Source organism: Anomaloglossus baeobatrachus, chromosome 2 (genome assembly GCF_048569485.1).
Source record: "Anomaloglossus baeobatrachus isolate aAnoBae1 chromosome 2, aAnoBae1.hap1, whole genome shotgun sequence".
Lineage (NCBI taxonomy): Eukaryota > Metazoa > Chordata > Amphibia > Anura > Aromobatidae > Anomaloglossus > Anomaloglossus baeobatrachus.
The window spans coordinates 644099693-644122951 of NC_134354.1; the positions used below are offsets into that span (position 1 = coordinate 644099693).

Below are 23259 nucleotides of genomic sequence, written 5' to 3' on the forward strand. Positions count from 1 at the left end.
CTCAGTGACAGCTATCTTTCATGACGACTCCATACCCAGGAACGCTCACTCTGCCAAGTGCTCGGTCCTATGAGAGGCACCGCCAGACTCCTCTGTGTATCTCACCGAGAACAAAAGGACCGGCAGTCCAATATCAGACATGCTGAATCCTTATCTTTCCCAACATCATATGTCCAGGGAAGAATCAGGAGGCCCTATACACATTAGAGTTCCGATTAATATCGGTGGATACGGCCGACGTTAGTCTAATGTGTATGTAGGTCTTTAGTACTTAGAGTTTTCTTGCAATATAGCTTGTATGTATTTAATATATTTTTTCAAAAAGAAAGATATTTTTCTTTCATCTGATTTTTTTTTTCTTACAGGATCACAATTTTGGTGTTTGCTGGATGTTGTACCAATCAAGAATGAAAAAGGAGAGGTGGTTCTCTTTCTTGTTTCATATAAAGATATTTCAGATGCCAAGAATCGTGCAGGAACCCCAAGCTGGAAAGAGACAGGTGCACAAAAGTTCTTCTGTAACCTGCGCTATATGGCCCTTGTTCATCAAGGCTGACATTTTGTATGTACGCTGGAATGGCCTGAGACAAAGTCATTAAATTAAATCTGTCAGCAGGTTTTTGCTATGTAATCTGAAAGCCGCATGATGTAGATGCTCAGACTCCAGAGATATGTCAGTTGCTTATGTGCATGCTGTTATTTAGATGCAATCACAGTTTTATAAGCTGCAGATCTAGCAAAGCTGAGAACGCTGAACCCTGTATAATGCTGCCCACACCACTGATTGGCAGCTTTCTGTGTAGACTATACATTGATAAAAAGCTGTTAATCAGTGCTAGGGCAAGGTTAGACTAGGAGGCATGAGACACCTAGTCCTGCAATGATAATTTCCTGCTGATGAAAGTTTTTTACTGAAACAGCAACAACCAGTCTATTAAGTAACACATTGCTGGAATCAGGGTATCAGCCCCTATATCATGCTGTCCGATTACATAAAAAAACCGCTGCTGACAGATTCCCTTTAATAAGCATGTGTCCTATAATGAAATTGGTGCATTGTTCAGCTGCTATGCGCCAAAAAGAGAAATGAAGGCAGTCAGGGTCTTGTGTACATTTCGATCACAATACACTCCAATGTTGTGGCGTAAAAAATGATGAATTGTTTGGGTGTGCTTAGCCATGACCTATCCTGGGCGGAGCTGGATAGGACCGGCGTTAACATGACAAAAGTGACTAAAAGTAATGTTTAATTGCAGCATCCTCTCTCAGCAGGAAGGGGCGAGCAGCCTTCTCGTGCCACCAGAAAAGGCTTCAATACCAATCGTAGACGAAGCCGAGCTGTTCTTTACCACCTTTCAGGGCATCTGCAAAAACAAAATAAAACTAAAGCAAAAATTGGAAAGGTATGGACCCTGGTCAGTTATGTGCGTGTATGTTTAGATAAGTGAGAAGAACAGAAATAAACAGACACAGTTCATTATGTGCCTGTTTTATGTAGTGGAAACCACAAATTATTTAAATTAATTAATGAATGAACATATACATATAGAAATAGATGAAACCAAAACAAAAAAGACATTTAAAGCACAAGTTAAATGGGTAGAACAATAACACAAAAGTCTTCCTTTGTGTCATAGCTGTAATCAGACACATGCGTGTAGGCAGTAGTGTTCTGGAAAATACATGGACCACTGTCTTACAGCTCCTTTAAGGGAAGATATATTCAGAAAATGAATAAATCAGGTCTTTGTCTTAATTTTTTTTATGTTAATGTTTCTGTTCTGAGGGGTTTTTTCCATATTACAATATGTATTTGACACGCTCGCACTGGGGCCGTGAGGCACTCATTACCGGGCCGGTCCTTGTCTGGAAGGATGTCGCGACGGCAAGGCCCGGTTTCGTGACCCCGGCGAGGTCATTTAAAAGCAATAGTAGTGGGGATAATAGTTTGTGATGCCACCTGTGGTACTCGGGCAGAGATAGCCGACGCTGCAAGATGGGGACCACTGGGGCAGATGGTGATGCAGCTTGGTTGGTATAGCTCTCCACAGGTAGAGCTGAGCCCCAGGGCTGTTGGGAGTAGTAGTCTTTGTGTGGCGCCCCTGAGGCTTCAGTTGTCACAGGGTACTACACCTCCCTTAAGGTGCAGTATTCATCTTGGATGCGGAGGAGGTCATCCCTGGTAACAACAACCACAACCAACACATAACACGGGGGTTCTGTCACTGGGACCGGGCTAGGGTAGGAGCTGGTTTTGCCATCATGAGGTATGGGACCTCATGCCCATAGTCAGTAACCGGGGAGGCAGGGCTTCCACAAGGGGAAGTTGGAAGCCGTCCAACACACAATAGGCAGTCAGCGCCGGACAGCGTCCATGTGTGGTCGGACTTGGAAATAACAGCAGACAACATACAGTTCGGGGCACGTAGTCTGGAGCTGGAGGCTCGACCCGGGTTCATAGGAAAAGAAGGGAAATCCCAGGGTTCGCGGGAAGTACAGAAGGCACCCGTGACCTGGTCCATGGCTCAGAAGCTGGGGTGGGGGGAGACCACAGAAAGGAGACTAACCGAAGGGACCGCCAGTCGCGACCTCCGAAGTATCCGGGATCGGCTGGAGCCCATGACAGCGGGGATCGGCACTTTCCCATAGCTGCAGGTGTAAACAGTGAGTAAAGAGACTTTGACTGCACCGCTTGTGTCAACCCGTTATTGCCGGCGCCCATGGCTCCCAGCGCTATTAGCGTCTGAGAGACTATCACCACCACCATCCTCCCTGGGGCGCAGCTCTGCCTGTGGAGAGCTGAACCATCCAAGCTGTGTAGTCATTCGCCCTAGCAGAGAAGTCCCGCAGCGGTGGCTAATACTGGCCTCACACCACAGGTGGCATCATGAACAACCACTACCCCCATCCCCAGCCATTTTATTGACACCCGGGTTCATGGAACTGGGCAAGGCTACCGCGGCGTCCCAGGAGAAGCACTGCGGCCCGGCGACGAGTAAACCCCCAACCCCGTGGGCGCGTCATTTGTAATTGATGGAGGGACTTAAATATGGGGTGCAGGACTGAGGACGCCGGTAATAACTGGACAACACAAGGGCCGTGGTTTTCTTTACCTTTTACTTGGTAGTTGATGGTACAGACCCAGGAGACTGGTCCAGTATGTAACGGAGGTCCGGTCAGTCTGGAAGCAATTGAGGGGATCCACCTAGCCAAGTGGGTTCAGAAGACTTCCTGCTTGCGCTGTGATGTGTGAGTCCCTGCGGCTTGAAGCTACGCTGAGACCCTATCCTTGTGTAGGTTCTCTTTTTCACCCGTATGGCAGGCAGCGCGAGTCCTTTACTTGTGCCGCTTTTTTGACACGGTTCCTGGCTCTATTATGCTGCTGTGCCCTGGGCACTCTGTGGGCCAGGAGACTTGCAATCTTCTGCCCTCCGGATTCTGCTGGTATTGGTATTGCCATTTGTCACGCTTCCCGGTCCCCGTGCCCCGCTCTCCGGTCCCCGTGGCCCGCTCCCCGGTTCCCGTGCCCCGCTCTCCGGTCCCCGGTTCCCGTGCCCCGCTCTCCGGTTCCCGACGGCGTCCCCTGCTCACCACTCCGGTCCCGGCTTCCTCTTCCTCGCCTGCACCCCCCATGTGTCCTGCTCCCCGCTCCCGGCGCTCCTCTGCGACGCAGGACACACAGCCGGGAACTCCTGCTTCTTCTGTACCGCTTCCTGTACTGGCTTCTGGCACACGGGCCTCGCGCATGCGCATTAGGGCGCGCGCGCGGTCATTGACCCTCTCTTAAAGGGCCAGCACCTAGAAACAGGATATTGCATAGACAGGTACAGGGTATATTAGGATTCTCTTTCCTGGTGGGTGGGGCCTGTTCTACGTGTTTAGTAAGCTAGGAGTTCAGGTCCCCGTATTGCTTTGCCCAGTATTAACCCTGTCTGTCTCGCAGAGCCTGTCCTGCCACGCCAGCCGGTCCTGACCACGTCCGTTCCAGTACTCCTGACGGTGACTTTGGCTGATGTTCCACCACCTCTTCAGCTCAGCCAGTCTCTGGTCCCTGGCTCCGTTTGGTGACTTGTCTTCTCACTCAGCTGGTTCCGGATTCCGCCTGACCCTACAACCCGGCCTCGGACCCTGAGCCTCGTCACCCGGACTACCGTCTAGGACTCTGTGTTCCCAGGGACATCTACTTTCCAGCTCTCATACGGACTGTCTTGCTACCAGTAGTGCTTCGGCTGCCGTGCATCAAGGCCCTCTGGCGGGGTGACCGGCCTGGCTGCCTCACCAGGGGAATCCGGTGTACGGTACAATGTTTCCACCACCCGGATGTAACAGCTAGAACAGGCCTTGGATCCCGCCGAAGCACTAGCAACCCAGCTGGCTGGATTGCAGCAGGAACTCGGACGACAACGTGAGACCCAATCCCGTATGTTGGCCTTCATGACATCCGTGGACACCCGCCTGAATACGCTGCAAGCGACTGCCACGTCTCTGGCGACTCAATCCACGTCCGCAGCTCCTGTGACAGCCTCCTCGGATACTTCCAAACTCCGTTTGGCCTCACCACCCCGGTACGCCGGAGATCCCAAGACCTGCAGGGGATTCATAAATCAGTGCTCCCTCCATTTCAAGCTGCTGCCGCACCTTTTTGCCTCTGACCAAGCCAAGGTCGCGTTCGTGATGTTCCATCTAGAGGGAGAGGCACTGGCCTGGATGAACCCCTTGTGGGAGAAGGAGGATCCGGTAACCACCAACATCCAGGAATTCCTGCAGGCTTTTCGTATTACCTTTGACGAGCCCGGACGCGCCTCCGCGTCTGCCTCATCGCTCCTCAGGCTACGTCAGGGGACTTTGACGCTTTGACGGTGGGCCAGTATGCCATCCGCTTCCGCACCTTGGCCTCAGAATTAGGGTGGAACAATGAGGCCCTAACCGCCGCCTTCTGGGAGGGACTCTCGGGCCGTATTAAGGATGAGCTGGCTGGTCGTGACGTGCCTTCCACCCTGGATGCCCTGATCGCCCTAGCGACCCGAGTGGATCTTCGCTTTCAGGAACGCTCCAAAGAGGTGTCCCGCGAGAGGCGTCCGATACGGCACTCCTCCCCACCACTGAAGTCCACCACTCCCCAGTCGGCGTCATCTGGCGCTTCTGCCCACGAGCCCATGCAGATCGACCGCCTGAGGCAGTCTGAGCAACGCCGAGCAGAACGACTAGCAAAGGGTCTCTGCTTCTACTGCGGAGATGGCACACACCTGCTACGCTCCTGTCCCGAGAAGCCGGGAAACTCCAAAGCCTAGGCTTGGTAGGAGAGGCCACCCTAGGTGCTGGGACTCTCTCAGACTCCGTTACATGGACTGTTCAAGTGTCTACAGAAGAGACCCGGTTCACGGCAGAGGCGTATCTCGATTCCGGAGCAGCAGGCAACTTCATCCAGCAGGCTACGGTGGATAAGTACCAGTAGCCTGTTCTACCACTAGAAAAATCGCTGGTGATCGCCTCTGTAGAAGGGAGACCCCTCTCTGACACCGTCTCGTTGATCACCAAGCCTGTGGAATTACGGATCGGTGCCCTGCACACCGAGAAAATCACCTTCTACGTCCTCCCGCGCATGTCTCATCAGATCCTGCTGGGACTCCCATGGTTACGGGCACACGAACCGTCGGTCAGCTGGAGTACAGGTGAAATTACCCGATGGGGTTCCTCGTGTCACGAGAGATGCCTGAAATCCATACAGCCTATCCGACGACCTCCGGTTCCAGAGTCTCTACCAGGACTGCCTTCTGCCTACTGGTCCTTCACGGACGTTTTTGATAAAAAGGAGTCAGAGGTACTGCCGCCTCATCGTCCCTACGACTGTGCCATCGACTTACTGCCGGGAACTACACCTCCTAGAGGAAGGATATACCCCTTGTCCCCTGCTGAAACACGGGCCATGTCTGCCTATATCACCGAGACCCTGGCAAAGGGGTTCATTCGGAGATCTTCGTCCCCTGCCGGAGCAGGTTTTTTCTTCGTCAAGAAGAAGGAAGGTGATCTGCGCCCCTGCATTGACTACCGGGGATAAACCAGATCACCGTGAAAAATAAATACCCTCTGCCGCTCATCCCCGAACTATTCGATCGGCTCTGAGGAGCTCGTGTATTCACCAAGTTGAATCTCCGTGGTGCCTATAACCTGGTTCGCATTCGCTCTGGAGACGAATGGAAGACCGCATTCAACACTCGGGATGGGCACTACGAGTATTGTGTAATGCCCTTTGGTCTGTGTAATGCTCCGGCAGTCTTCCAAGAACTGGTGAACGACGTGTTCAGAGACCTCCTCTATGTCTGTGTCGTGGTGTATCTGGCCGACATCCTGGTCTTCTCTCCGGACCTACAGACCCACAGAGAGAACGTGCAGCTAGTACTCCAAAGGCTTAGAGAAAACCGTCTGTACGCCAAGTACGAGAAGTGCGTCTTTGAAAAGTCGTCTCTTCCCTTCCTGGGTTATGTAATCTCTGACACTGGCCTGCAGATGGACCCAGAGAAAGTGTCTTCCATCCTCAACTGGCCTCCTCCTTCCGGACTGAAGGCCATCCAACGCTTCCTCGGCTTTGCTAACTATTATCGTCAATTCATCCCGCACTTCTCTGCCCTGACTGCGCCCCTCTCTGCCTTGACCAAGAAGGGAGCTAATCCTAAGGACTGGCCACCTGCGGCCGATGCCGCGTTCTGCTCTTTGAAACAGGCGTTTGCCTCTTCCCCGGTTCTCCATTGCCCTGAATTGAACTGACAGTTCACCTTGGAGGTGGATGCCTCCTCCTCAGGGGCCGGGGCAGTGCTAATGCAGAAATCCTCCACCGGGAGGATGGTCACTTGCGGATTCTTCTCCAAGAGCTTCTCGGCACCCGAACGCAACTACACCATCGGTGATCGAGAGCTACTGGCCATCAAGCTGGCCTTGGAGGAATGGCGCTACCTCCTGGAGGGAGCAGTATACCCCGTGATCATCTACACGGACCACAAGAACCTGGAGTACCTACGGTCAGCCCAAAGACTGAACCCGCGACAAGCCCGCTGGTCCTTGTTTTTTGCTCGGTTTGATTTCCAACTCCATTTTCGGCCCGCGGATAAGAACGTGCGGGCAGACGCCTTGTCTAGGTCCTTCATGCCCGTGGAGCAGGAGGAGGAGACGTTCCAGCCCATCATCAGCCCCAGTAAAGTTATTCAGGTGGCCCCTGTCACTCTGGCTCAGATACCCCCTGGGAAGACCTATGTCTCAGATACTGACAAACAAAGAGTCCTACACTGGGGTCATGCCTCAAAAATCGCCGGCCATGCTGGTCAGAAGAAGACTTGGAGTACGATCGTCCATCACTATTGGTGGCCGTCCCTCCGTAAAGACGTCGCAACCTTCGTCTCAGCCTGCCCATCCTGTGCCCGGAACAAGGCGCCCAAGCACCTGCCATATGGGCGTCTTCTGCCTCTGCCCATTCCCTCCGTTCCGTGGCAACACATTGCAATGGACTTTATTACGGACTTACCCTTGTCCTCCGGACACACGGTCATATGGGTTGTGGTGGACCGTTTCTCAAAGATGGCTCACTTCGTTCCCATGGGCGGGCTGCCCTCTGCCCAGGAGCTCGCTGACTCCTTCATACAACACATATTCCGATTACATGGCTTTCCTGCACACATTGTGTCCGACAGAGGAACTCAGTTTACCTCGCGCTCCTGGAGGGCCCTCTGCAAACATCTGGGAGTATCCCTGGACTTTTCTTCGGCCTACCACCCTCAGTCGAATGGCCAAGTGGAACGAGTCAATCAGATCCTGACCTCCTTCCTGCGCCACTACGTCAACATCCATCACGACGATTGGTCCACGCTCCTTCCTTGGCCTGAATTCTCCCATAACCAGCACATCAGCGAGTCCACCTCCAGCTCTCCCTTCCATGTCGTTTACGGACTTCAGCCTTCCGTCCCGTTACCAGTATCCTCGGCTTCAGATGTCCCTGCTGCAGATGCTCTAGTCCGGGACTTCTCAGCTATATGGAACTCTGTCAAGACTTCCCTAGAGCGTGCTTCCTTGCGGATGAAGAGACATGCGGACAAGAGGCGCCTGGATCCCCCGTGTTTCTCTCCAGGTGATCTGGTCTGGCTTGCCTCCAAATATGTCCAATTGAAGCTACCATCATACAAGTTGGGTCCTCGTTACATCGGGCCATTTAAAGTCATCAGCAAGATCAATGCAGTCTCCTACAAGCTGCGGCTCCCGGCTACGATGCGGATACCCAACTCCTTCCATGTCTCCTTGCTCAAACCTGTTGTCCTTGGTCCCTTCTCCGCTGGTGCCAGTCCTGCTCCTCCTCCCATCGCTGACGATGACATCTATCTATCGATCATCTATCGATGAAATCGTGGCCATGAAGACTGTGCGAGGTTGGCAATACTTTCTGGTGGACTGGACGGTTTATGGCCCCGAGGATAGGTCCTGGGAGCCCCGGGAGAATGTTGGCACTCCTCTGATACGTGCCTTCCTGTCCCGATTGCGGGAAGGGGGGCATGGGGGAGGGGGTACTGTCAAGCTTCCCGGTTCCCGTGCCCCGCTCCCCGGTCCCCGTGGCCCGCTCCCCGGTTCCCGTGCCCCGCTCTCCGGTCCCCGTGGTCCGCTCCCCGGTTCCCGTGCCCTGCTCTCCGGTTCCCGACGGCGTCCCCTGCTCACCACTCCGGTCCCGGCTTCCTCTCCCTTGCCTGCACCCCCCATGTGTCCTGCTCCCCGCTCACGGCGCTCCTCTGCGACGCAGGACACACAGCCGGGCACTGCTGCTTCTTCTGCACCGCTTCCTGTACTGGCTTCTGGCACACGAGCCTCGCGCATGCGCATTAGGGCGCGCGCGCGGTCATTGACCCTCTCTTAAAGGGCCAGCACCTAGAAACAGGATATTGCATAGACAAGTCCAGGGTATATTAGGATTCTCTTTCCTGGTGGGCGGGGCCTGTTCTACATGTTTAGTAAGCTAGGAGTTCAGGTCCCAGGTATTGCTTTGCCCAGTATTAACCCTGTCTGTCTCGCAGAGCCTGTCCTGCCACGCCAGCCGGTCCTGACCACGTCCGTTCCAGTATTCCTGACGGTGACTTTGGCTGATGTTCCACCACCTCTTCAGCTCAGCCAGTCTCCGGTCCCTGGCTCCGTTTGGTGACCTGTCCTCTCGCTCAGCTGGTTCTGGATTCTGCCTGACCCTACAACCCGGCCTCGTTCCCTGAGCCTCGTCACCCGGACTACCGTCTAGGACTCTGTGTTCCCAGGGACATCAACTTTCCAGCTCTCATACGGACTGTCTTGCTACCAGTAGTGCTTCGGCTGCCTTGCATCAAGGCCCTCTGGCGGGGTGACCGGCCTGGCTGCCTCACCAGGGGAATCCGGTGTACGGTCCAGTGTTTCCACAACCCGGACGTAACACCATTCAAAGTCCGATCAATAAATATAAAAATAACACTGTAAACAAAAAAAATTCAAGAACACCAAAATTATGTTTTTTTGTTTGCTGCAATACCAGAAAAAATGCTGTAACAAGAGATAAAAGTATCATATCTATGCCAACATGGTATTGACAATAATGTCTCACTTGCCAAAAAATAAGCCATCACACAGCTCCATCGACTGAAAAATGAAAAAGTTTTGAGTCTTGGAAAAAGGTGACACAACAACTCAAATTCTTTTTTGCAAACTTCTTATTTTTTTTCACCACGAAAATAATAAAACAACTGGAAAAGTTTGGTATAACCGCAATAGTACTGATGAGAAGAATCCTATTTCACGGTCATTTTTACTACAAAATGTACACTGTAAAAACAATTCCCAAAAATCCATGTCAAAATTGTTTTTTTTTTTCCCAGTCTCTCCCATTTGGAATTTTTTTTCTCCGTTTTCCAGTGCACTATGTGGTAAAATGAATGATGTAATTTAAAAGTACAACGCGTCCCACAAAAAACAACCTCACAGATGTCTATGTGGACAGAAAAATAAAAAAGTTATGACTCTGGGAAGAAAGGGAGGGGGAAAAAAACAAAAACCGAAATAGGGGTGAAAGGGTTAAAAATAAAACCATAGAAATCCTTCAATTTTCATACTAGCAAATGGGGATTTTTTTTATATTTTATTTTCATTTTGTTTCAGGAAACAACACATGTGCATAACTGCAATGGTCAGACCCCGACCCTACCTGTCTAATGAGCATGTGCAAAGGTCATTGAGACAAGTGGAGGAGGGCTGTCATGGTCAGCTGTGACATGGCCTATTGTGTGGATCTGGTGAATCCCATGCTAACAGCTGTTTACTGTATAGCGGTGTCATTGGAGTCCTGCCTCTGATAATATTGAGCGTGGCGATAACAAGAAGTATGAGTCGTAAAAATCCCCAGTGGTCATTTTAAAAATGGCAAGATTTCTATTTTTGTTTGTTTTGTTTTTTTGTTTTGTTGTTTTTGTTTTTTTTAATAAAGATTGTGATATGAAAAAAACCATTGGCAAAAAAATGTTAAAAATACATTTAACACAAAAACCTGATGTAAACTATAGGTCATTTTCTGATAATAGCTTCCTTTTTTAAGGGTGCAGTCAAATGCTGTAGCTGACCACATCGCCAAAACCAATCCTCCTGCACCGGGCCATTTGTGAAATAAAATTAAGCAGCCATTGACATACCACAGATAGGCCGAGTTTTAGCCACAGCCTGTAGCCACACTCTTAAAGGGGTTGTCCACTACTAGGACAACCCCTTCTTATTCCACATGTTTCCTCCAGGGAAAATTAAAAAGCCTATATTCCCCTCCTGTACCAGCGCTGTTTCAGCAATACCTGCAATGCTAGTGTCGCGGGCGGAGGAGGGGACGCCGCGCTCTCCCACTGCTCGGGTCCGGCTGCGGCCTGCTGCTGCTGCTCGGTGGCTCGAGCGATGGGCCGGATCCCGGGGACTCGAGCGGCGCTCCTCGCCCGTGAGTGAAAGGGGATTGGGATTTGGGATAGTTTATTGTCCGTGACGCCACCCACGGTTGTGGTGATTATGTGGACACCACCGCTGCTCTGTATGGGGATCCCAGGGACTGATGACAGGGAGCAGTAAAGTTGTTGGTTCTCCCCTCCGTGGGTAGGGAGTTGTTGTCCCGGGGCCCAGTGATGAGGTGCGTGATGCAGGGCTTGGTGGGGTGCAGGGACGCGGGGGCAGCGCTGTGCCTTGCGGCACTGTGGTACTCACTCAGCCTGAGACGATGACACAGTTCTCGGTAAAACACACGGCTGGAAAGACGGTTCCCACGGACAGCTGCACTTGCTTTTCCCCAGTAGTTGACGGTGACGGTCCCTTTTCCTGCACCTAAGATGATGATGGTTGCGATGGGTTCCCCGGTAACCCGCTCCCCGGCTTAGTTATGGGCCGGAGGAGCCCTACTTTGCCCGCAGACGCTGGCCCTGAGAAACTGGTGCCCTGGCGGTGGCGGTGTCTCTCTCCAACGGTTGGACTGTTGCCTTCAATCGGGACTTGGTTGTTGGGAGACCCAGAGGTCCCCTTCACTAGCGGATTTGGCAAATTCACGGCGACTCCTAGCCTTGCCGGGATCCGAAAGGCCCCTGCCAATGGTGCTGACTGCTCTTCGTATACCGCTCCGGTACCGCCGGGCCACCACCCGTCCGCGGGCCTTCCAGCAACCTTCAAGCAGTTTCCCCTGCAGACAGTCACCGCCGTCTGCTGACCTTGCTGTCTCAGTCCGGGGCACACACCCGGACCAACTTCAGGCTTGCTTAACTGTTCCTTTTTCTGTCACTACTCTCACTTAGTCTTCCACTTTAACTCTTCTCTCAAGCTCCTCTACCACTTCCTCCTACTTCACTCCCTAAAACTGATCTGCCTGGTGTTCCCGCCTCCAGGGCTGTGAACTCCTCGGTGGGCGGAGCCAACCACCTGGCCCACCCCCTGGTGTGGACATCAGCCCCTGGAGGAAGGCAACAAGGATTTTAGGTTAGCCTTGGTGTTCCTAACTGAGGTGTAGGGTGTGGTGGTGTTATGACCTGTGACCCCTGGCTTCCCCAGGGCGTCACACTAGGGCTCACATGATGTTATGACATCATGCCATCCCCATGTCCAATCAGCTCTGTCTCCCCATCTTTGGACCAAACAAGCAATCAACAGGAAGTGAGCACAGCCACAACTTTTACTTCCTGTTAATTAACTCATTTGGTCCAAAGGCAGGGAGACGGTCATTATACGCGGGGCTCGAAAGACGTCACAACCCCACTTGAGCCCCAGGATTGCAAGCCCCGGCACCGCTGGAACGACGCAGGTATGGGAGGTGAGTACAGGCTTTTTTATTATACCTGGGGTAATCATGTGGAATCTGTAATGGTTGTCCTAGTTGTGGACAACCCCTTTGAAGCTCTAAGCAGATTTAGCCAATATATAGTTAAGATTTAGCCAATATATAGTTTAAAAAAAAACCCATACAGATAGGGAATTTAGATTGTGAGCCCCAATGGGGACAGTGTGTCCAATGTATGTAAAGCGCTGTGCAATCAATAGCGCTATATAAATGAAATATTATTATTATTATTATTATTATAATAACTACAATTGTCATCAAGTAATCTTCTTTACTTCATCTCATCTCAGGGTGTTTTTGGTGAGAAGCCTCGGGTTCCAGAATATAAAGTTGTCTCTGTTCGTAAATCTCCTTTTATACTATTACACTATGGTCCATTCAAAGCCTGCTGGGACTGTTTAATCCTTCTTGCCACCCTCTATGTGGCTGTGACTGTACCATACAGTTTCTGCTTCAACACTGGAAAAGAGGAAGGTACTAAAAGTCCAAGAAGTCCACCAAGTGCATGGGATCTTGCAGTGGAAATCCTGTTCATTCTAGGTAAGTATGATACAAAAAATGTTTTGAAAAGAATTTTACGTCTTAGACCAAACAGTGGCTTTCACCTTTGTGACAGTAGATTGCCATGTCACTCTGCCATAATGGTAGTTTGATATTTGCCGACTGTCAGGTCATAAGTGTGGCCACTTGTGGGTTGGAGCATGACCCAGTTCGCTATGATTACTAGTCACTGCCCAAGACTAAATAATGATGATAAAACATGTATTAAGTGCAATACAATATTTCTATAGCAACTTCCCTCATTAGAAATGAAAGCACAGTACATAACATGGAAATGCAGTTAAAGTCAATTCGTAATGATTCCTACAGTCTCTCTAAAGAAATATTTCCAGAGAAGGAGCCTCCTGGACTGAGGCTGGAAAGGAGTTCTGTCTAATTACAGAATGTATAGTATTCCACATGATATACCATATACACTCGAGTATAAGCCGACCCAAGTATGAGCTGAAGCCCCTAATTTTACCACAAAAAATTGGGAACACTTATTGACTCGATTATAAGCCTAGTGTGAGAAATGCAGCAGCTCCTGGTAAATTTAAAAAAAAAAATAGATACCAATAAAATGTAATGTGCCCATCCTTGTGCCCTGTAGTAATCTGCACATATTGTCCCCTGTAGTAATGTGCCCATCCTTGTGCCCTGTAATAATGTGACCAACCTTGTGCCCTGTAGTAATGTGCCCATCCTTGTTCCCTGCAGTAATGTGCACATATTGTCCCCTGTAGTAATGTGCCCATCCTTGTGCCCTGTAATAATGTGACCAACCTTGTGCCCTGTAGTAATGTGCCCATCCTTGTTCCCTGTAGTAATGTGCACATATTGTCCCCTGCAGTAATGTGCCCATCCTTGTGCCCTGTAATAATGTGACCAACCTTGTGCCCTGTAGTAATGTGCCTATATTGTCCCTTGTAGTTGTAGTAATATCCTCATTCCGGTCCCCTACTTGTCCCCTATTATGCCACACACGCACACACACATACACACACATACAAAATTATTCTCACTTGTCCTCCGTTCATGCGGTGCCCTCTTACTTGCTTCTTGCAGACCACAGGCGCATAGACCCCTCAGTAATCACTGCCGCTGTAGACGCCGCTGCTGCATTTGCGTTTTACTTCAGTTGAATGCTTTCCTGCACCGCAAAGCATTGAAGTGAAGTAAAGCTTTGAAGACAACAGTGGCAGCCCCTGCACCAGCTGCGATCTCCGAGAGGTCTATTGTGCCAGCGGTCCACAAGAAGCAAGTAAGAGGGCACAGCGGGAATGGAGGACAGGTGAGAATAATTTTTTATGGGACCCTCACTGCAGTTGAAGCTGAGGGGGCGTTTTCAGCATAAAAAATGGGCTGAGAAACTTGGCTTAGACTCAGGTATATACGGCATGTTCTTTTGTATATAGTAGTATTGAATGACAATGTCAACTGTGCTTTTCAATAAATTTGATTGTGAATGAGCTGACATACAGTACTGTCCAAAGGTTTTAGGCAGGAGTGTGTTAATAGCTTATTTTAATTAGTTAACAAAATACAAAGTGGTGAATGAACAAAAAGAGAACTCTAAATCAAATCATTATTTAGTGTGACCCCCTTTCCCTTTAAAACAGCATCAGTTCTTTCAGGTACACTTGTATGCACTTTTTGAAGGAACTCAGCAGGGAAGTTGTTCCAAAAAATTTTGAGAACCAACCACAATTGTTTTTGTGGATATAGGCTTGTGTAAATCCTATTATTACTTCAGATAATCCCAGACAGACTCAATGATCTTGAGATCAGAGCTCTATGGGGGACATGTCATCACTTCCACAACTCCTTGTTCTTCTTTATGCTTTAGATATTTCTCAATAACATTGGCTACATGTTTGAGGCCGCTTTCCTGCTGCAGAGTCAATCAGATGCCTCCCAGATGGTACTGTATAAGAATCTGCCCATATTTCTCAGCATTGAGGACAGTAAGAAGTAGGCAAAGTTGAGGACCACAGACGGTGTGGCTGATCAAGGAAACCATGCAGTAGATGACATATATATTATGCTTACTTCCTTTTGAAATTGGAAGATTTGCATCTGTGTCGCCCTGGGCAAGCCAGGGGACACAGGTCGCACACCACCACACCCTACATCCCAGGTAGGAACATCTAAGCTAACCAAAAATCCTTGTTGCCTTCCTCCAGAGGCTGATGTTCACACCAGGGGGTGGGCCAGGCGGTTGGCTCCGCCCACCGAGGAGGACACAGCTCTGGAGGCGGGAGAAACCAGGCAGTTGAGTCCAGGAGGGACATGAAGGAGGAGTAGCCCAGACAGGGCTAAAGTAAACAGCTAAGTGAAAAGTGAAGGAAGAAAAGTAGTAAAGGAGGAAAGCAAGAGTGGTGACAGAAGAGAAAGAGTGTGTAAAAGCCTGAAGTAGTCCAGCTGTGTGCAGGACAGGTCAGCAAGGTCAGCAACGGCGGTGACTGTCTGGAGGGGGACCGTTTGGAAGTTCCTGGAAGGACCCCGTAGGCTGTGTGCCCGGCGGTCTGGAGCAGTGTTCCGAAGGACAGTCAGCACCAGGGCAGGGGCCTCTCGGACCCCGGCAAGGCTTGGAGTCGCCATAATTTGCCGAATCCGTCAGTGACGGGGACGTAGATCCCCCAACAACCAAGTCCCGATTGAAGGCAACAGCCCAGCCAGTGTAGAAGAGACACCGCCACCGCCAAGGCACCAGTTTCTTAGGGCCAGCGCCTGTGGGCAAAGAGTAGAGCTCCCCCGGTCCAGCTTGAAGCCGGGGAGCGGGTTACCGGTGGGGACCCATCGCAACCAACAAGTACACAAAGGTGCTAGGAAAAGGGACATCACCGTCACCTACTGGGAGAGCAAGTGCAGCCGTCCGTGGGACCGTCTATCCAGCCGTTTGGTTTACCGTAAAAACTGTGTCAACGTCTCAGGCTGAGTGAGTACCACAGTGCCGCAAGGCACAGCGCTGCCCTCGCGTCCCTGCGCCCACCAGGCCCTGCACCTCCCAAACCATCATTGGGCCCCGGGATCACCAACCCCTACCCACGGAGGGGCAACACAACACCTGGCTGCTCCACATCACCATCCCCGGGATCCCCGTACTGAGCAGCGGTGGTGAAATCACCACAACCGTGGGTGGCGTCACGGACAATAAATACTTCCCACACCCAACAAACCCCTTTCACTCACGGGCGAGGAGTGCCGCTCGAGAAACCCCCGGGATCTGGCCCACCGCTCGAGCCACCACTGAGCAGCAGCCGCCGGACCCGAGCAGAAGGGGGTGAGCGTAGTGTGCTGACACCCTCCTCCCCGCCCGCGACAACTTGGCGTCACGAACAGGATCTTACCGCTCTGCCGTCTGGTAGAGGTGCGCCTTGTTACCGCCGGAGGTATCCGGCAGAAAAATTTCAGAAGCCGCCATCTTTGGCGCGAAAAGTTCCCGCTCGAGCGTCTTCTCGAGTAGTGGAGGCGCGAAGGCCAAAACCCCGCCCCGAGAGAGGAGGGGCCGGAAAGAGCTAAGGGGGACGCGATGGCGGCTGGACGCATGTAGCTGCAGCTATAAAAGCAGGGACGCCAGGACTCTGCGAATATACCGTTCCTGGAAGTAGAGAAGAAGCCATCATGTGGATGCCGTCCCGTGACACCGTAGCCCCCGTGCCTGGAACCGCGGCGTGGGTGGAGATCCGAACCGCGCAGCTCTACCAAAGGCTGCAGGTCAGGATGCAGCTCCTCATGGAGGAGTGGGAGGCCGACATGGCGGACGTTATAGCCACCGTGCGGAGACGCGAGGAGGAGGCGGAGAAAGGGAGGGTGAGTGACCCACGTCCCGATGCCCTTGAAGGGCCGGTCATCGCGGCTGTGGGGCCCGGTCCAAGCCCTCTCCCCCCGCTGCCTCCCTCGCCACCCGTCCCGGGGGCCATAACCCAGCCACTAGGCCTGCTACCACCGCAACCGGTAGCAGTACCCAGCGTCCCCGCCCAGGCGGGCCGACCTGTAGCCGGAGCCCGCGGCACACCGGAGGTGTTACCGTGGAAGATCCCGAAGGTTGAACCGGAGGCATCCCCTGAGAAGTTCCCCGAGCCGGAGCCGATGACCCGCTCTGCGCCGAAGGCCCAGCAGCGGAAAGCCCCTATGCCCATCCCCCACACCTCGGCTGAGGTAGCGCCGGGTTGTTGCTGCAAGGCAGCGCCCAAGGCCAAGGCACCGCGGGACATGCCGCCCAGATTCCTGACAGTGGACAACGTCCAGGATGTCCCGCGGGGCCCGACCCGTGCGCCGGCGCTGGCGGCAGCGCCGTATTGGGATAGGGAGCCGGTACCGCTGGGCCTGGAGATCGCCGAGAGGGAGCGGAAGAAGGCCGAGCTGGTGGCCCGAGCTATCCGAGAAAAAGAAAATTTCCGCCAGGCCACGTTCCGTGTCCGGGGCCCGTTGTACGAGGGGCAGGTGAGGCGGTTTGATGTCCGCCGGGGCTACGGGTTCATCTACGAGCCGGGCCTGGAGGCCGAAGTGTTTGTAGCCCGGCGGGATGTGAATGCCCACCTGCCTGAGGAGCATCCCGGCCGCAACCTAATGCCGGGAGACCTTGTTCGGTACACCCGACACTGCGGAGAGAGGGGGTGGTTTGCCCTGGATGTGAAGCTGCGGGGCAGCCAGGAGAGCAGAGTGAGTCCTGCACCCCCTCCCTCGGATGAAGCTGAAGGCCTGGAGTAGGGCAGCGGAGCTCCGTTGTCCAGTCCCCGTTGGGACCACCACCTTGTTGTGTTTGTTTAAAAGTTTGAAAGAATGATAAGGAAATGATTACCGAAGTTTCACCTGATTTGCTTTGTGATTGCAACCGGCTGGAGCCGGCACCGTTGTCCCCGTAGGGACCGTTTAAAAGTTTTGAATGAGGAACTGCTCATGGACAAGCCCATGAACTTGCAGGGCAACCACAAACGTTAAGTGGCTTGTAAATAAGTTGTTTACCGTTACCGTTTTCCGCAATGCCGCCTCCGGAGAGGCAGGTTGGAGGGAGGGCCCTGAGCAGAGCAGGCTGGGGCCCAGCCACCAAAGGAACCGGTGGCTACCCTCTGGAGGGAAGGACAGATCCCGCACGGGTACCGTGTGCTGGACTGTGGGTCAAGGGGTGCTGCCTGGGCTTTAGGGGCAGCATCAGGGCCAGGTTGCTTGGGTGGGAGAGAGCGGAAACCGTAACCGTAAACCGTTATGCAACGTTAAAAGAAATGTGCCTCCCGTCTTGGGAAGAGTTATTATTCAAAATGTAAATATGTTATATTACTATGTTATCTTTTTCCGAAAAAATAAAACCGGTGTTGGACGGCAGCCCGCGGACGGTCTGCATTTTGCTAAGGGGGAATGTGTCGCCCTGGGCAAGCCAGGGGACACAGGTCGCACACCACCACACCCTACATCCCAGGTAGGAACATCTAAGCTAACCAAAAATCCTTGTTGCCTTCCTCCAGAGGCTGATGTTCACACCAGGGGGTGGGCCAGGCGGTTGGCTCCACCCACCGAGGAGGACACAGCTCTGGAGGCGGGAGAAACCAGGCACTTGAGTCCAGGAGGGACATGAAGGAGGAGTAGCCCAGACAGGGCTAAACAGCTAAGTGAAAAGTGAAGGAAGAAAAGTAGTAAAGGAGGAAAGCAAGAGTGGTGACAGAAGAGAAAGAGCGTGTAAAAGCCTGAAGTAGTCCAGCTGTGTGCAGGACAGGTCAGCAAGGTCAGCAACGGCGGTGACTGTCTGGAGGGGGACCGTTTGGAAGTTCCTGGAAGGACCCCGTAGGCTGTGTGCCCGGCGGTCTGGAGCAGTGTTCCGAAGGACAGTCAGCACCAGGGCAGGGGCCTCTCGGACCCCGGCAAGGCTTGGAGTCGCCATAATTTGCCGAATCCGTCAGTGACGGGGACGTAGATCCCCCAACAACCAAGTCCCGATTGAAGGCAACAGCCCAGCCAGTGTAGAAGAGACACCGCCACCGCCAAGGCACCAGTTTCTTAGGGCCAGCGCCTGCGGGCAAAGAGTAGAGCTCCCCCGGTCCAGCTTGAAGCCGGGGAGCGGGTTACCGGTGGGGACCCATCGCAACCAACAAGTACACAAAGGTGCTAGGAAAAGGGACATCACCGTCACCTACTGGGAGAGCAAGTGCAGTCGTCCGTGGGACCGTCTATCCAGCCGTTTGGTTTACCGTAAAAACTGTGTCAACGTCTCAGGCTGAGTGAGTACCACAGTGCCGCAAGGCACAGCGCTGCCCTCGCATCCCTGCGCCCACCAGGCCCTGCACCTCCCAAACCATCACCGGGCCCCGGGATCACCAACACCTACCCATGGAGGGGCAACACAACACCTGGCTGCTCCACATCACCATCCCCGGGATCCCCGTACTGAGCAGCGGTGGTGAAATCACCACAACCGTGGGTGGCATCACGGACAATAAATACTTCCCACACCCAACAAACCCCTTTCACTCACGGGCGAGGAGTGCCGTTCGAGAAACCCCCGGGATCCGGCCCACCGCTCGAGCCACCACTGAGCAGCAGCCGCCGGACCCGAGCAGAAGGGGGTGAGCGTAGTGTGCTGACACCCTCCTCCCCGCCCGCGACACATCAGTGTCATGAACTCAGAACTTGCAGCAGCCCATGGGACCCAGCTACACCCTTCTACTAATAGGAGAGATCGGTCCAAAAGTGACCTTCGTGGAAGAGTTGAAGCCAAATAGCCACATATTTGAAATGGAAACAAGGCTAAGTTACTCAACTATGCATGATAACAGGAATTGGAATGCAGAAAAATGTCAACAAGTTCTTTTGACTGATGAATTAGAATATGAAATAGTGTAAGGTAACAGTGAAGTATATTGGAGGTTCTTTGCAAGTTTTGGGCTGCATTTCAGCAATAGGAGTAGGGGATTTGGTCAGAAATAACGGTGCCCTCAATGCTGAGAAATTCAGGGAGAACTTTATCCATCATCCCATACCATACCATCAAATATACAGCCAATGTAATTCAGAACTATCTTCACTGTAAAGGACAAGGAGTCCTGGAAATATGGCCTCCACAGAGCCCTGATCTCAGCAGCATCGAGTCTGTCTGGGATTACATGAACGGACAGTAGGATATGCACAAGCTACATCTAAATAAGGTGGTTGGTTTTCCAAGATTCCAACCAACTCTTGCGAAGTTCCTTCAAAAACTGTGTGCAACTGTACCTCACTTTGCATTTTGTTAGTTGATAAATGTTAACTATTACCACTTGTAGCATTTATTCCAAACCTACCTAAAACTTTTACAACAGTACTGTATACAGGCCAAAGTATACACAATGTCAGGGGTTTACCGTACGAGTCTATGTATACATATTTAAGGAGATTTCTCTGGTGTACATGCCAACCATGCATTTCTATGAAATTGATTGCTCAAAATACCCCCATAAAATATAGATATCTGGCTGGTCATTTCATAGCACAGTGGAGGAGATGATTAGCATTGATCTGTATGTAATGATTTGTTTGTTTACATGGAAGAAATTAATTTCTGGATCGACTTTATATGGTGATGCAAGGGTGAAAGTCATCAATAAGCTATCAATAAAATTATGATTGGGGAACAATAATTAGTAAATGTATTAAGAAGTGTCAGAAATGTGCCTGAAATTACATTGTTAGAGTGATGTAGAATACATTAGGACCCTCACTGGTAAACTCTTTCTTTAATAAGACCAACCACTTGTTCAAAAAAACCTGAGGTAAATATCTTGTCAAAAACACTGAGCTCCCCTGATTCTGCCTCCATTTTTCACTTTTGTTCTGTGTCACTCTATTATAGAGATAATAAAGTTTGTTTCTTTTGGAGCACAATATGTGAAATCACTGCTTTCTAGTACAACTGGGTGTATCTATGTAATGTGGAAGGGAGTGGTAATCATGGATGAGATACTCGCTTCTCACGACCCACCACAGTACATGAAACTGTGGATCCTGTCTAGGAGTGTTTCTGTGATTTTTTTTTCTGGGACGATATAACTTTGCAGACTGCTCGTTGCCATTGAATACGCCAGGCCAGAACCAGAAGGTTAACAGTGAATGAGGAGAGACCAATGTCCAAAAATATGATTTTTACTAAACTTTAGCTTGGTAACAACACAACAGATAGTAGGCACATTTCTTCTGTTACAGTTCCCTTGCTAAAAGTAGGCATGAACACTTTTCCGATAAGTTACTCAACAGATGTTTTTGAATGCCTCCCACACACTTGTATCCCACTACAGTTCGGTTAATACTTCTGTTGAATCTCATCTTTCCCTGTGAGGTCTCCGCTAGAGAGGTCGCATTGTTACGTCTCCCCACTATAGTATACAAATTAATTTCTCTGAGGGTCACAGACTCCAGGTTGTGATGCACCCTCAATTCCCTAAAGAGGAATTTGTGTCCCAACATGGCAAACATTATTTTCTTCTGTGTTTACAATTTGGATACTGTCACGGGGTCCTTCTCCGATATCACACAATCAACTGAGCAAGAGATGGATGAACAATCCAAAGAACAGTTATTCCAAGCAAAATCAGACGGTCCATAAAATAATCCACCACACAGAGGGTAAAATAGTTCAGGAACATTGATATAGTCCAGTAAGAGATAAATGTCCCAGGGATCAGTCACAATCCTCCAGCAGTCCTTTTCCAGGTAAATCAGGATTTCTCAATGGCTCTCTGGGGTGCTGCCTGTAGCCACAGCTTCTCTTCAAAAGATAAATCTTGCTGCTTGTCTCTTGTAGTTCTCAGCCACACTGAATAATCCCAAAGGTAAGCAGAGAGTTTGGGTGGGTTCCAGGCCCCCCTCCCCCACACCTAGGGACAGAAGCACTGCAGGAGGGTTATTAACCTGCAGACAGGACAAATAATAAATAGAATAGACAGAGCACCACGCCTAAAGTACGAACCTACACAAAATGATACACAACCCACAATATCACACCATCACAGATACCTTTCACTCTGTAGTATAATATAACTCACATCCCTCTGATACAAGACATTTTCTCGGTCCATTTATCTCTACACAGGTTTTTCAATTTACCTGGACCTCTTTCTATATTAAATTGGCCACCCTGGCCTAGGCTTCAATCTAGCATTTTTTCCTGTTCACCAAACTATAACTCTCACAGTCTTCTCCAGTTTTTCAGACTTCCAGTCATAATATCTGTAGTGCTCTCTCCTCACAACACAACTCAAACTCAGCCATCTGCCAACACTTGGAGTTTAGGTCCACTAATAATGAACTCTGACTTCTGACTGATCTTCACTTCCTGGGAAACACCCTCTTGTCTTCCCATATAACTCCTAACCAGTCTAAGTCAGTTTCACCCAGTAAACCCACCTATGCAGGACTACATACAGGTCAATCAACAAACACATTTAACTACTGCAAAAACAGTGCATTACATTACAACACTTCACTTTATCTTCTAGGGGTGTGGATAGCACTTCAAACTCCTTACATCTACTCAGTCTTTTCTGGGGGTCTTGAGCTTTCATCCCTCCCTTTCAGATGCTGCCAATCACATTTCAGCAGCTAATCTACTAGTCTATCAGGCAGCTGAGATATTATTGGCAGCGTCTGGGAGGGATAAAGACACATGCCCCCAGAGAAGACAAACGAAATGCTCAGTTGGACTGCAGAGCAGAGATTTCACATATTGCGCTCCAGAAGAAACAAATATGAATATCTGTGTTACTCAGTGACGCAGCACAAAATTTTAAATATCGGCAAAATCGGGAGCTCAGGGATGTTTACAAGGTAATTTATTCAAGTGACAGGTCCTCTTTAAATAGTCTGTCAGCAGTGCACCAAAATAAAGCTTCTTTTTCTAAGTCTTGACTACTAAACCATACAGCGATACTGTGTGTTTAAACACTTTTCCATGACTCCTGCCTGGTGATGTCAGGAGTTTTCCTAAGTTAAAACGTCTCACAAAATCTATTTAGTGTCTTAATGGTCAAAAGCTGAGCATTAAGGTCAGTCTCCATTAAGCCCAACATCTTCGTTGCATGTCATATATGGTTCCAAGTAGCTGAGATATGGGAACTGCCTCTTATTTTTGCCAATAAGAATCCAGATTATTATTGTTTCCACAGCTGACCTGGTGCTAATGCACCAAACTGGCAGACAGTTACAAGCCACACAACACAGGCCAGCGAGCCACATATGGCTCCCGAGTTGACACACTTTTTTTGCAGTTAGGCAATCCTTCATTTTATACTAAAATAGGTGTTCAATCCGAGAAACTCACTAGTTTTTCATAGTTTACCTTCTTGCACTCCTGTGAATATATTCTGTGGAGCAGACTATTGGGTCCAGCTGCCATCACAACTAACTGT

General features: G+C 50.7%; 1 protein-coding gene across 3 annotated transcripts in view; it reads left to right on the forward strand.

The window, feature by feature from the left end:
* Positions 1-23259, forward strand: part of KCNH3 (potassium voltage-gated channel subfamily H member 3) — a 166178-nt gene that overhangs the window by 68669 nt on the left and 74250 nt on the right. The window contains exons 4-6 of one of the 3 annotated variants that reach the window (XM_075336943.1): positions 366-500; positions 1270-1403; positions 12634-12883. In XM_075336943.1, coding sequence (XP_075193058.1) covers positions 366-500; positions 1270-1403; positions 12634-12883 — 519 coding nt within the window. Of the gene's footprint in view, positions 1-365; positions 501-1256; positions 1404-12633; positions 12884-23259 lie in introns of all 3 variants that reach the window. The other 2 variants (XM_075336944.1, XM_075336945.1) reach the window with 2 other exon arrangements.